Below are 15,694 nucleotides of genomic sequence, written 5' to 3' on the forward strand. Positions count from 1 at the left end.
TTTCGACGCCTGTACCGAACTGTAATGGGCAACATTGCTCTTATGACGAGAAAAAATAGGTATGCTTGAGCATTTTTCAGTCGCATCTTGTGACATAATGTCCTGATTTTGATTAGTTTAGATGTCTTTGGTCATTGTTGTGTTCATATTTCAGTCGATCCACACCTGAGTTTTAGATGCCAATCATGATTTTATGATCTTTCACACATAACAGGACAATTAGATCCTGCTGAGGTCAAAATGCCCAAAGATGGGTGTCAAAAACCCATACATAAAGTTTATAACTTTTCACATAATCTGTCAAATCCTATTATCCTCCACTGTAGCGTGCAATAAATTGAGATACCCCGGGCAACGCTGTCAAGTCAGCTCTCCAGGCTTATTATGTAAGGCCAAATCTGTTTTGTGTATTTGTTCCACTAAAATGACAATGAAATTCTTCAAGCAAACTCTGAATGTCACAAGAAAGACATACTTCATCATAACCATTGAACAAAGAGGAACTAAATAACACTTAAATGCCAGGCAGCACCAATGCTGATGTGAACGAGTTTTGTAAAACATTAATTGCTGTCTGTAGCAATCTCAGATTTTTTTTGTCATTACAGGGTATTTTGTGTCACGTAAAAATGCAATTTATGAAGAATTATGCATTTTTCACATCCTAAATGATATATTATCCTCCCTCTGTGACTTTAAGATTTAGTCACGATCAGAATATGGCTTAATCAACCATCTGTCTTGATTCATGTGGCTCTGGAAATGCTGGTTTATGGTGTGTTAAGTTAATGAGACTCAGCAAAAGCAGAGAACTTATACAAGAAAGGAAGTGAGAGCGACAGCTACAGAGAGATAAGATCAGGATAACAAAGCCATCAGCATGTAGTTAGAGATCCTTCTTATACTAATATTTGAGAGTCGATCAGTCTAAAGAGAGCTGATCTCTTGACACACGGCTTCAAGACTGCAGCATCAGAGGAGAGAGAATGACTGCAAGTCCAGGGAGAGACTGATCTCAAGTGGAAGAACAAGGTTAACAATGGGATGGGGTGTTTACCAGAAACTTGATCAGTTCTCCGAGATAAAACAGGTAAAGTGATGCAACTGATCCGGTCACAGTTGCAAATCAAGTTGGAACAGGATCTAACGCAGCAGTCTTCAGTTTATTTTAACAACACTCAGGGTACTAAGGATACAGAACAGAACACAAAAATTTGTTCACCCAAAAATGAAAATGTTGTCATCATTTACTCACCCTCAAGTTGAACACAAAAGAAGATATTTTGAAGAATGTTGGTAATCAAACAGTTGATGTTAGCCATTGACTTCCATAGTATTTATTTGTCAACTGTCTGTTCACCAACTTTCTTCAAAATATCTTCTTTTATGTTCAGCAGAAGACAGAAACTCATAAAGGTTTGGAACAACATGAGGGTGAGTAAATTATGACAGAATTTAAATTTTTTGGGTAAAATATCTCTTTAAATTATCAGGGCAACAAAGGAGCTAATGAGGTAATTAACTAGACACACCTGAACAGAATACTCAATCAATTAGTAACCAAGGAAACAAACAGGCAGGGAACCATAGGAAACCAATGAACAAACTAACCGCAAAACACTAGAACAGAACAGAAAAGCAAACTCAAACAGAATACAAAACTGTGACACATACCGTCTTTCTCTTTTTAGTCACACTACTAGTCAACAGTTTGGAATAATTGAAAAAGTTAAAAAAAATAATAATAATTGGAAGAAGTCTCTTATGCTTACCAAGGCTGCATTTATTTGATCAAAACCAGTAAAAACTAAATATTGCAAAATTTAATTACATTCTAAAATATATATTTTTAAAGCTACACTGTGTAACTTTTTAGCAAAAAACACTTTGTTCTATCAAAAGTATATGTGCTCATTCATGTGTAATTACTTCCACCAGCAAATAAAGTATTCTCGTAAGCGTAAAATCTGCCATTAATAATACATACTAGCGAGTCGCTCGAATGGCGACAACCATGTTGCGCCTCCATCTTGAAAATACATTCGCCAAAGAGTGACATACCTGGAAATTCAAGCTTCGCCTTTCGCGTTTTACACTCAGTGACACCATGATGAATGCAAGGGGGAGATAAAAACCCAGAGCCATATCTCTATATCTATATCTCTATATGGCTCTGCCTAAACCTGTCATTGTAACCTTAACCAATGAAATAAGCTGCAGAGCGGGATTTCCGCGTAGGCTAACTGGTCTGCGCCCAGTGGGTTTTTTTATTTATTTATTTATTATGACCACTGCTAGCGTAGCTAGCGAAAGTGGTCATATAGGGATTGTCAAAGGTTTTTTTTTTTTTTTTGTCATCTACTGAATTTTTCGTCAACGATACCAGGGACACCGAAACACCGGGGAACATGAAATTTGGTGGGCATGTAGCCCCACTAGACTTTTACGGAAAAATTTCGTTTGGTCCCCGGGGGCCACCCCCCCCCCCCCCCGCGCTGGGCCCCCCCAAACCCAAAAAATGCAGTTTTTCCTAAATAACTACCTGAACCGTGGCACCGAGGATGAAGACATTTTATGGTATGTTGCTCTTAAGGGCCCACATCAACCTAGCCCATAATCACTCATTTGTGATTTGCGCCCCTCCCATAAAAAATGAAAATGCAATATTATTCTGCTTTAATCGCCCCTATCTTCAGTTGAGATGTTCAGAACTGCACCATATTTCATGTGTATGATTAACTTGACATCCTCTGGGGTATGCTAAGTTTCGTAGAATTTCATCCATGGGGGGGTATAAAATAAATTCATTTATGTTCACATTTAGTGACTGTACACTCATCGGCCTGTAGATGGTGGTGTTGAGCGAAGGGTTGCTGGTTTAGGATGATACTGTCATAGATATCATATAAAGGCTAGATGTCTCGTCCGCGCTGCTGGCCAATGGAGGTCGACGTCCGCACACGGCGGCCATCTTACGACAGGGTGCTCGCTCACTCGTAACATGGTGCATGTACTTTTAAATAACCATAACTTGCTCAATTTTCTAAGATGGCCGCCGGTGATGCCGGAAGTGACTCCGCCTTAAGACATTTAGCCTTTATATGATATCTATGGATACTGTCACTAAGGTTGCCAACTGTCCCGAATTAGGCGGGACGTCCCGCATTTTGGGCCTAATTTATTTGTCCCTTGCGTGACCTCCCGTGTCCCGTTTTTTGACAAGCTGATAAACCACTGACTGATACAACAGCAACAGCAGCAGTGCTGACCACGACACTTGAGAATGATCACCGACACCTGTCATCATCCAATCACAGCTTTTTTTAATCACTGTTTTGAGAAAAATCATTGTTTGATTTGCGAACATCCTCTGCCGTCTGGTCGCTTCCGCTTCAAGCCGGACTCGTCTCGCGCTAACGGTAATTTCCTTTCACTGTCCACGTTTTGATTTCGGCTAATCAATTTTGGCGAATGCAACAACGATTATTGTTCATGAGTCTAACATCCAGCCACGCAAGAAAACATGTAATCTACCTGAGGGAATAATATGCTCAAAAAACATTTCTGATTATTATTAATGTTTTAAAGCTTTTAGAAAGTACATAGAAAGCTTTTGTAACATTATCTTAACTGTCACTTTTGATTAATGTAATGCATCCTTGCTGAATAAAAGTAGGCAATTACTTTCTTTATTTTTTTTTCCCAAAAAATAATCTTACTAACCCCAAACTTTTGAACTGTAAGCCTAGTGTATAATGTTAAAAAAACTTTCTATTTTAGATAAATGCTGTTATTTTGAACTATGGTTTGTTTGTAATGTGACTTTTTTCATGTATGACATTAAAATTATTTTTAGAATTAAATACATAAATAGGTTAAGCAATACAAATGTGTTTATGTCTGATAACCTTTTAAACACAAACTTAACTGCAGACACTGAAATGACGTACACTGTGATACAGTACAAATATTTTGAGTGTCCCTCATTTTCCTATAAATAACCACGATTGTCCCGCATTTTCCTTTTCTGAAGTTGGCAACCCTAACTGTCACACACACACATGCAGGAATACAAACAAACGCAAGCATGCACACACACTGACATCCACACGCACAGACACACACCCATACACACACACATACAAATCCACATGCACAGACACACACACAAACACACACGCGCACACACATGTACGCACGCATACATACACGCACAGACACACACACACACACACAGACACACACACATACACACACACACACACAGACAGACATGCACATACTACTACTTTTTTTTAGATATAGCCTACATAAACACACAATACAGCCAAATTGCTCCACGTCATTTCTTTTTGTGGAAAGCCAGTGCAGGCCTGAGCGGCGGTCATATTTTGTACCGCCATGCGGTACATCTAGTTTTTATAGAAATATTAAAAATATGACTTTAAAATAAATATAAAAAATATTATCAAGCAAAGTGCAGGTTCTCAAAAAGTACAGTAGCCTACTCAAGGAAATGTAGCCTACTTTGTTACCTCTGCCCAGTACCTGCATGACTCGTCATACAGAGAGAAGTAGCGTGATATCACATTCAGGTATAAATTCCTTTTAAATTAATTATTAAATTGTTTAATTATGGTTTATACATACTAGTTTCCATGACAGAGTTTCAGATAAATCTTTTCATTACTGAAGCTGCCAGTTTGCAAAGTTTCGAATGATTATTACTTGTTTATTATTTGCTTACTCATTTTCATTCACTCCTTCAAGACTATAACATTGAAATGGTACTATTTTGAAAACACCCATTTACAGTCATCTATCCTATATTTTCATTCTCGTAACTTCCTTCTCCCGCGAGTTTGCGGGTGTTTGGACAAACAACATTTCTCTTTCACTTTTGGGGAAATCCAAAGGGGTGTCACTGTCGAGAAAGAAAAAAACAAGTTCTGTGTTTGTCAGAGACAAAGAGAGTGAAACTTTGCTGGATTGTAACTGACTCCGTCTCATTCAAGGTGAGTTTAACACTGTCTTTCTCGTGCGATCTGTAAATGATTTGTAAATGTAGATTGTAAATGTAGGCTAGATAAAGAATAATAATTGTGTCGTGGTGAAATCAGGTAATAATTGTGATTTTTATCTTGGCAATCTAATTTCAGCAAACTGGAATATTCACACCTTGTTCTACCTAAAAGAAACTTTCAGTCTGTTTACATGCATAAACATGAAATAACATGAACATTTTTATTAACAAAGGTTTTCACTACAGACAGAGTAAAGTTATGACAGGTACATGCAGCAAAGCAGAGGGTAGAGGCTCAATATGTTTTATTAAATGAATGAGGCAAAACAAAAGTTGCAAGCAACAGCCACTGACCAAGTACAAGGGAAAACACATCTAGGCTACACTAGGGCTGATGAATAGCAAGAAACAGGAACTAAACCAACTCAGGAATAGACAGATAGTGTTGCTATCTATTAGTTAAAACATTAGAGATTTCATTATTTTGTTATTATAGATTAAAGCTTGTAATTTAAAAAGTACAAAATTAAATGTAACCCCGAATACAATTTATTTTAGTTATGAATGAATGCTATTCATTCATGAATTACAGAAAGCTAAATTGTAATTTGCTGGTTTAGTATGGTATCTATGGAAGCTTGTAGCCTATAACAGAATAAACATCTTGCAATTCTGACTTTTTATCTCAGAATTGTTTTATATAAAGTCGCAACTGCAAGTTATAAAGTCAGAATTGTGAGATATAAACTCGCAATTCTGACTTTTTTTCTCAGAATTGTATGTTTATATCTCGCAGTTCTGACTTAATGACACTCAATTGGGAGATATAAAGTCAGAATTGCATGTTAAAATTCAGAATTGTGAGATATACATTTTTTATCCTTAGAACTGGACATGCAGTTGCGAGTTTATATCACAATTCTGGCTTTATAACACGTAATTGTGAGTTTATATCTCACAACTCTCACTTTATAACATGTAATTCAGACTATCACGCAATTCTGACTTTATATCTCTCAATTCTGAGAAATAAAGTCAGAATTTCAAGATGTAAACTCGCAATTGTGAGACAAAAAGTCGCTGTTATCTTTTAAAATGTTTTATTCTGTGGCGGAAACAAGCTTGCATAGGTAATGTTTCCGCCAATGTTAAAATTAAAACTGCACCCTTGCCTGTAATGATACATTTATTAAAATACTTATACTTTGGCTGTCCTCAAAATTAAAAGCAGTAAACACAAGAGGACTAGCCATTATCACCTGTTGGAAGGTTAAACTCTATTGTTTCTGTCTACTCAGATTTGCAGGATGTCTCTGACAATGTCTCAGGGTGAAGGGGTGACAGTGATCACCATCACCTCAAACCCCAACAGCAAATGGCCGATACTGTGCCAGATCCTGGGCACTCTGTGTTATAGTCCAGTGTGTGCCGTGTCACAGCATGTGAAATCAAAGAAGATGGGCATCTATACGGCGCTTGGGGTGAGATAGACGCTGAAACAGACATTACAACAAAAGGCTGGAAAACACTACATGACTTTAGGCCAGGGGCCTCATTTATAAAGCTTGCGTACGCACAAAACGGGGCTGAAAACATGCGTACGCCAGTTCCTGCGCAAAAGGTGGGATTTATAAAGAAAAACTTGACGGGAAAATTTGCGCACCTGCACGCAAACTCTGACCCATGCGTACGAACGTTTTGGAGATGGAGCACTTTGGCGACACCGATGGTGAGCTGGAGTTAAATGTATTTTTGGTCACTTTTATACAGAAAATCTAAAGAAAATTAAACATATACAGAAAGATTATACAAATACAATTTCAATCACCAAGCCTGTCACTTGAAGCAAATATCCATCCCTTCTTAAATGTCCGCGGCAGCGAGCGTGTTGAGCCGTTTAGTGAAACTGACGCAAATAACAGTTGAAATAAATAAAATACTTCTGATAGAAACATTTATATTAAATATGCCATTCAAATTAATGGAGTTAAACTCTTAAACATGAAATCATTACTGAAGTTTAGGGCTGACTTCTAATAGTCGAGGATTCGACGATTCGATTCGGAGAGGTCTGATTCGACTATGAACCTCATAGTGGAATACATGGGCGTCAGTTTGGTTTGAAATGTGCTGGGGACAGAGACGCATTCGCATTTTCAGAAGGGCTGGGTACCATTTTTATTTTATTTTTTCAGGTCATGTTTTGAAAGACGATGTCCTGTAGCTTACTAATGTAAATAAATAAAAAAGTATTCAAAAATCTGCTTCACATTTTCAGCAGGGCTGCGGAGCGGCTGTGAGTTGACTCCACACGGTTCTCATGCGCGTTAAAAGCTTTACATGGTTTAATGTACCTAAACAATGATTACCAAATTCCCCTCTCATGTTGCTCCACATAACCACTTAAAATGATAAAAAAAAATCGAACCCAGAGTCCAATTATTATGGACGTTATCTGTTATTAAGCGTTTCTGCTTCACATTTTCAGCAGGGCTGCGGAGCGGCTGTGAGTTGACTCCACACGGTTCTCATGTGCGTTAAAAAGCTGACTCCACACGGTTCTCATGTGCGTTAAAAAGCTTTACGTTGTTTAATGTACCTAAACAACAATTACCAAATTTCCCTCTCATATTGCTCCTCGTGTTTATGAAATGTTATGATATATGTGTGATATATATGTGTTTTTTAGCTCTTTTGTTTGAAATGGAAAAAATCTAGCTGCTATCTAAAAAAAAAAAAGAATAAAGAAAAAAGGTTCGACTATCAGTCGACTACGGCAAAATCTAACGAATCAGATTCGACTATGAAAATCCTTAGTCGAAAACAGCCCTACTGAAGTTACAACATTTTTTTAAATTCAATCATTAGAAATATTTGTTGTGGATGCGATTGTTTTTGAACACTTTTCCTGTGGCGTGCTTTAATGTTTTAACCACAGAGATAATTGCTTATCATGATAATACCAGATTGTCTGAGAAAATAGTTTCGTGCAAATAATGCCCAAGGCCTATCTGTTTCCATTGAAAATATAAATCAATTAAAAATACAATTCGGCAAGTGGAAAAGATTGAGAAAAACTTTCTCTGAAATGTATTTTACACTATTTGATTTATGTAGGCTATTCAAAAACAAGGCAAGGATAGACAACTACTTGATTTGTATTAATGTAATGTTTCTTGTTCCTTTATATCATTTGCATATGATTATTCATCCACGTGATAACGTTTAAGTTATCACGTGGATGAATAATCATATGCAAATGATATGTAGATGAGGATCTGCATAGTAAAACTAGGCGTTGTAAGCTCCATATATGGTTATTTCGGGTGGAGACGCATGTACTCACAATCTTCCGCTGACTGGGATTTATAAAGTGAATTCTGCGCAGGTTCTGGCGTACGCACGGTTTTATAAGTCTGAATATTTTTTTGCGTACGCCATTTTTAGCTTTCGGGCGCACGTTCGGGCGCACGTACACTTTTAGTAAGGCTCCTACGCACAGTTTTATAAATGAGGCCCCAGATCTTTGCCCCCAATTTTCAGCATTTGAAGTTGACAGGTTTTGCAGAAAATCGTGTATGATGGTGACCAGATCTTTTTAGCTTCAAGTCAGTGACCAAAGTCGCTTTAAGGCAAGTCATTTCACTCGGCGGCCATCTTTGAAACGTCTCTCAAGCAGCTATTTCAGAATTGAAACATCAATTCTCCAAAGCTGTTCACCAAGCTTACCATTAAATTTCATATTTGAAATCACCAATGAACCAGGTTTTTTTAGCTTCAAGTCAGAGTATAGCTGCTTTACCCCCATCGGGCCGAATGTTTTTACCCAAAACATTTTTACCATGACAACATTTTCATTTTTGGGTGAACTAACACTTGAGCTTGGTTCGGCACGGCATGATTACAAACCGTTCTCAGCCCGGTGTTCTCAGCACAGTTTCCTTAACCGTGCTGGTAGAATGAGTAGTGAGGTTGCCACTCAGAATGGTTCACTTGTCTGTTGTCCGGCTGCCAGTTTCTCTGTAGCTGGCCAATCATGCTATTTGAGTGAAGTTAACACAAATTAATAATAAAATGAAAAGAAATATCTGATCATCCTCCATAACATGGTCACTATTTACATCTCATATCGTCTGTAATTTTAGAAAACGCACTGCTTTTTCATGTCTATTCTTATTTTTTTCCAAATTTTCGTAGTGTTTTAAAGGGATAGTTTGGCCAAAAATGATATTAAACCCTTGATTTACTCACCCTCAAGCCGTTCGAGATGCATATGTCAATCATTTTTCAGACGAACATATTTTCAGTTATTTTAGAAAATGTCTTAGATCTTTCAGTGGTTATAATGTGAAATTATGGGTTCCACTCCTTCAAGTCCCAAAAATGTGCATGCATCCTTCACAAAAGTAATCCATCCGGCTCCAGGGGGATAAAAGAAGGCCTTCTGAGGGTAATCCGTGCGGTTTTGTCGTAAAAATATACATATTTAAAACTTTATAAATAAAAAATAACTGGCTTCCGGTAGCGGTTGACGTGCGTTCACGGAGATGAAGGCTGGCGTATGACGTAGGACGTAGCGTAGGAAGGAAGCATCGTGACGTAGAACCTCATAACTTCACATTATAACCACTGAAAGATCTAAGACATTTTCTAAAATAACTGAAAATGATTGACATATGCATCTCGAACGGCTTGAGGGTGAGTAAATCGTGGGTTTAATATCAATTTTGGCCGAACTATCCCTTTAAAATCTCTTCAGATTTTAAAAGTTGTGTAGTGAATTCCAGCCTTGACTATTTATCATATGATGATTAACCGATTGAAATATTTGAATAAAATAAAAGTAAATGGCGTTTTTAAACTTGACAAACATCAACACTGAAATACAAGTAATTAAACTGTATAACATTTTTCACTTTATATTATGTTAAAAAGATGTGTTTTTCTGCTGACACATTTATAAATGGTTTTCACTCATGGGTAAAACTCATACTTGTTGAGCTTCAATGATAATTTAAAGAAAAGTTATAAATGTTGGATTTGAGACAAGATCTAGACTTTGAAATGCAATTGCAATGAAAGTGATGTAATGTAATTATTGGACAATGCAATGCAAAACATGTAATGATGTACATTTTGAGATTCATCACAATACAAACTGGTGTATAAATTGTTCTTTCATTCCATAGATTGTGCAGATTATAGTAGGAATCCTCAATGTTTTGACCGGGATTTTATTTTTAAGCTTTGGGATACACGATCACATTATGATGTCTAATGTTCCATTTTGGCTTGGTGGTGTGGTAAGAATTATTCCTCATTCTGCTTATTCTTGTGTTTCTAAATTGTGAAATAAGTTTCACAAAGTTAATCTGAATTAACAATCAGGGTGTTGTTAACATGAAGTTCACATTTTGATGATTTTCAGAATGATGGGAAGTTTGCTGATTTTCAATACTCTAATTAATCGTGTCTGAACTTTCGATGGACAAATTTGAAGATTTTTTTTTTTTTGCTTTTATTTTAGTTCCTTGTAGTTGGAATCGTGTCTATTGTTGCAGCTCAGATTCCCAGTTATTTTCTGGTAGGTCTTTAACAGTCACATACATTCAGACATCTCTGATTTGGAGAGGGTATTTTTAAGATGTCATTGTGATTTTATGTATTACAGAGTCTCGTCGCTGTGGTCCTGAACAAAGTCAGTGCTGTTCTGGCTATGATAGGCCTAGCACTGTATTCATGGGACTTGGTGAGCTTTCAGGGTACTGAAGTTCAGTACTATGAGCATATGAACTATGATGTTAAGGTAATTATCCTTTCTTTTATTTAAAAGTTACAATTCCAAGTCACACAAAGACTCTCAATTTATAGTAGTTGAAACCAAAGTCGCTTTAAGGCAAGTCATTTCACTCGGCGGCCATCTTTGAAACACCGCTCGGGCAGCTATTTCAGTCATGCAAGTACAGCTCCTATCTGTTTGAATGGGGAAACAACAGTTCTCCAAAGCTGTTCACCAAGCTTACGAGTAAATTTCATATTTGAAATCATCAATGAAATCTCATAATGCTCAAATCATGACGAAAAACTGCATTTGTCAGGCTGAACCAGCCAATACGCGTACATATTTTACAAGGTGGCTAATTCGTACAAATTCATATGACCTCACTCGTACGAATTCGTAAGATTTTTGCTAAATAGTACATATTTTATGAGTTGCCTAATTCGTATGAATTCATACGAATGACCTTCCCCTGACTCCGCCCCTAAACATACCTGGATTGTAAACATAAATTATACGAATTCATACGAATTAGCCACCTCGTACTCACTCGTAAGAACTGGTCTTGAGATAGCGTCGGACTGTTTCTAAAGCAGCTGCAGTGGCGCAATGACTTTACCAATTACTGATTGGCTCTTTTACTTAGAAGGCGGGACTTATTCTGCCATATTGCGCTTTGCACATTCTCTCATTCATAGTATTATGAGTGCACCATCTTTGTATATCTAAAGTCTTTGTTTATTTATGAATGTGGCCCACAAATCAATTTTCATTTTCAGGTTTGGCAAGAGTGTGCTAAGGGGTCTGTACAAAATATGAGAGAGACAGAGAAAACAAAAAATATTTTACAAAATGTATTTTTAGGGCTCTCAAAGTTAACATGTAAGATTGAGATATTCATTAAAAGTACTTTTAATTAATGTTTATCATTGTAATAAATAATAAAGCAATACTTTTTAGCACATTTTCCTAATTTTATATTATTACTGATACATTTTAATTTTTTCATTTATTTGATAGCCCTATTTTTTAACAGTAGGGAAAGACATGCATCTTTCTATGGGAAAAAGCAGAAAAGTAATGAAATTAAAATGCTAAGTGATCATTTCGCTTTCCTTGAAACAAACATAAGCATATTTTTTTCTCTCTCTCTTTTCAGGTTTATACATCTAACGTTAGTCTAGATAAAGAGAGATACACTATCACTTAATACAAATGTTATATCTCGCAGATTTCCAATTTGCTTTGGCTTCAGTACAGTGACAAGTCACTTGGATTGAGACACTGTGTAGGAATTTGCTGTCAGATTGCTTTTATTCACTGACACGCTGATCTTTCCCAACTCTAGATGATCCGTGAAGGAGTGGATGTCACTATGATGATCTTTTCAGGCCTTCAGCTCTGTGTGACCCTCAGTTTCACTGTCTTGACTTTGAAAGAATTGTTGTTTGAAACGGGTGTGAGTGCAAAGGTGCGGTATTATCACTTCAATTAAAACAGACCAACTGCAGTGTGCATGGTGATTTCAGAAAGCTGTTCAGTGGATTAATCTTTCTTTCTTTTTTGCAGTCTGTGGAGGACCTTCACTTTTACAAGCCACTCAAAGAAGAGCTCAGTCATGTATGTTAGAAAAACAACATAAAAAATCAAATATGCATTGTAGCGTTGTTATATACATGTACATTTTTTCTCTCTTATGGAATGGCAAAAATCTCTTTTTGCAAAAAGACATTGGAGCTACTTTTTTAAAATATTAAAAACCGACTTTAAAGAAAGTGATGTATTATTTCTATTTGGCCGCTGCATATTAATGTCCCTGTCACAAACTGTCACAAAAAAAGTAATTTTTTTAGTTCAATATAAATAAATGTTACATTTCCATGATATTTAGACATTTCTCCAGTTAAGGACATCATATTGGTAACATTATATAATATTATACATGTCCATATTAACTCAACTCACTTAATGTTTTTAAACACTGATCATTAGTCATCAAATCCTCTATATACACTGCAAGTTTAATGATAATCACAGGCTCTGAGGTGCAACTTTCATTATATGCCTCCTCTCACCTGACTTGATTTATGTATTTCGCTTTCCTCAGGTGGGGCAAGAGATGCTGGCTCCCTATATACAGTGCAATGCATAAGTTAATACACCCATGCTAAAGTTGACTAAAAAGAGGAATAAAAAATCATATTTTGGAAATTGAACTTAATGCCTTAATTTAAAAAATTAGGAAAAATCCAACCTTTTAGGACACCAAATATGGTTTTATTTCAGTTAGCCTAAAAGCTAGTTTGATTTGCATTGAGAGATGATCTTATGGAAAGTACCCCATGCCAATCTCTAGGTATGGTGAAGGCTATGTGATGATGTGGGGCTATTTTAATTCCAAAGGCCAAGGGAACTTTATCAGGATGCATAGTATCCTAAAAATTAATAAAAAAAAAAATACTTAAAAATAAAAAATCTGCATGGGAATTTAACATAGGGGTGTACACACTTATGCACCATGTATTTTAAGGAAGAACATTTATTTATTTACGATACATTATTCATTCACAAAGAAAATTGGTGTCCTAAAAGGTTGGATTTTTCCTAATTTTTTAAATTAAGGCATTAAGTTAAATTTCCAAAATATGATTTTTTATTCCTCTTTTTAGTCAACTTTAGCATGGGTGTATTAACTTATGCATTGCACTGTATATATATATATATATATATATATATATATATATATATATATATATATATACATATGACCCTGGACCACAAAACCAGTCACATGGCTACATTTTTGGAAATTGAGCTTTATGCATCACCTGAAAGCTGAATAAATAAGCTTTCCATTGATGTATGGTTTGTTATGATATAACCATGTTTGGTCTCGATACAACTATTTGAACATCTGGAATCTGAGGGTGCAAAAAAATTGAAACATTGAGAAAATCGCCTTTAAAATTGTCCATTATGTTCGCAATTGTGGTGCATCCACTCACAAAAATAAATGTTTTATATATTTACGGTAGGAAATTTACAAAATATATCATGGAACATGATCTTTACTTAATATCCTAACGATTTTTGGCATAAAAGAAAAACCGATAACTTTGACCCATGCAATGTATTGTTGGCTATATACCCGTGCGACTTATGACTGGTTTTGTGATCCAGGGTTACATATTTGAGGGTATTTCAATATTAGAATTGTTGTGGAATGCCTAAAAACACACAGTCTTGCACTTCTGGACTATTGCGGCGGAGCCATTATTTATTTTCATAAAAGCGCCTGTTATCATCTTCCCTCACATGCTGCAGGATCAAAACAGCACAAAGTCTTTTTGAAAGAAATTCAATTAGAAGTTTTCAGTCTCTATGTTTCGACCATATAGCTAGAATGTAAATGAATGGATGCCTCACAAAATCATGACACAAACCTAGAACTCGACAGGGATGTCCCCTGTCTCCTACTGTTTACTGATTATGTTTGATTATTATGAGTCTCTTGCTCAAGCAAACAGACAAGATGAGAAAATACTAACAATATACAAGCATATAAACCTTCTTTATGCTGCTGATACTAGTGTATCTGTTCAATCTTTAACCTAATTTGACCTTCAATGGTGTTTTGATGGTTTTTAGTGCATTTTATGAGATTATCTTACAGGTTGATGAAGATATACAATGAAGATATATATATTTATGTAAAAAACCTACAGTGGACATATCTTTAAAAGCCATTTAACCATTGGGTGTGAAGTTATGCAGAGCACCATGGTGGTTACCTATGGCATTTTTGTGTTTTAGGTCCAGAAAAGAAAACATTTTAATTGAATAAAATGTTATGAAAGAGTTAAATCATGTTTCATATATGTTACACCTATAAGGGACTATTTAAAATAAAGTTATGATGCAACATTCACAATGATATTTTAATATTCTTTGTTTACCTAACTGTCATTGGCTTACATCTCACCTCATAACAAGTGAGTAACTTTTTCAAAATATATACTTTTTTTGGAATGATATATTCTTGTTTTAGCAAGAGCAAAATAAGAAACAATAAAAAGAAAATAAAGAGAACCAAGATATTTTTCACTGTTCGCTGTGATTTTATAATTCATCCATCAGAGAGTTAAAATAGGGAAAAGAATTGGATGTCACTCCTGAGCAATGGGACATAGTGTGCACTTCTCAGCACACTTCCACAAGCTCGAGAGTGTGGTGTGAGTTCTGTTGGAAATAGCAAGCACATTTTTTTTATTAGCCCAAGAATTAAAGCTTTACTCCTTTACTCTTATATTTTTCACAATGCCAAACACTAAATGGGAGGATTGAGGGTCAACTATTAGTAAAAGTTTGGACTTCTACTCTCCAAATGCCAAAGTGTTTTTCTGTCCTTCAGTAGATGGTCCGACAGAAACAGAAAAATAAGTAACAAGCAGTGTTAAAAAGTAATGCATTTACTACATTATTTTACTCTATAAAAAAGGAACTAATTGCGTTATTTGGTTACTTTTAATGGAAAGTAATAATGTTACATTACTTTTGCGTTACTTTTGTGTTACATTGTGTCTCATGTGACGGAAAACTCATTCATTTTGAGTAATGCTGAATCTGTTATTGTGCAAGTGAGATGAGTAAATACACGCTCACATCTACAATAAGCATCGTGTTCACACACACACACAACGCCTCTGCACTTACTCCTGATCTCTCTCAACATGGACAGGAGAGCTCTCAGTTAATTAATGGGAAAACAAAGTAACTTGCGTTACTTATTTGAAAAAGTAATTTTTTTGTTGTAAATTTAAAAGTAGTCCATTGGTTACTGGAAAAAAGTAATCGGATTATTAAACTTGTGTTACTTGTAAAGCGTTACACCC

General features: G+C 35.9%; 1 protein-coding gene across 2 annotated transcripts; it reads left to right on the forward strand.

Moving 5' to 3' along the window:
• The first annotated feature begins 815 nt into the window (after positions 1-815).
• On the forward strand, positions 816-13,239 carry tmem176l.3b (transmembrane protein 176l.3b). 2 transcript variants are annotated; one of them, XM_081359976.1, is made up of 7 exons: positions 816-1,090; positions 6,322-6,504; positions 10,213-10,326; positions 10,551-10,607; positions 10,695-10,829; positions 12,151-12,273; positions 12,372-12,570. In XM_081359976.1, the coding sequence occupies exons 1-7, from the start codon at positions 1,040-1,042 to the stop codon at positions 12,429-12,431; spliced, it is 723 nt and encodes a 240-aa protein (XP_081216102.1). In that variant the 5' UTR covers positions 816-1,039; the 3' UTR covers positions 12,432-12,570. The 2 variants fall into 2 exon arrangements, with proteins under 2 accessions (XP_081216102.1, XP_081216103.1); XM_081359977.1 differs by lacking the exon at positions 816-1,090 and adding an exon at positions 4,921-5,015 and having other exon boundaries at positions 12,372-13,239.
• The last annotated feature ends 2,455 nt before the right edge of the window (positions 13,240-15,694 follow it).

Source organism: Scardinius erythrophthalmus (assembly GCF_964197995.2).
Source record: "Scardinius erythrophthalmus genome assembly, chromosome: 2".
Classification (NCBI taxonomy): domain Eukaryota; kingdom Metazoa; phylum Chordata; class Actinopteri; order Cypriniformes; family Leuciscidae; genus Scardinius; species Scardinius erythrophthalmus.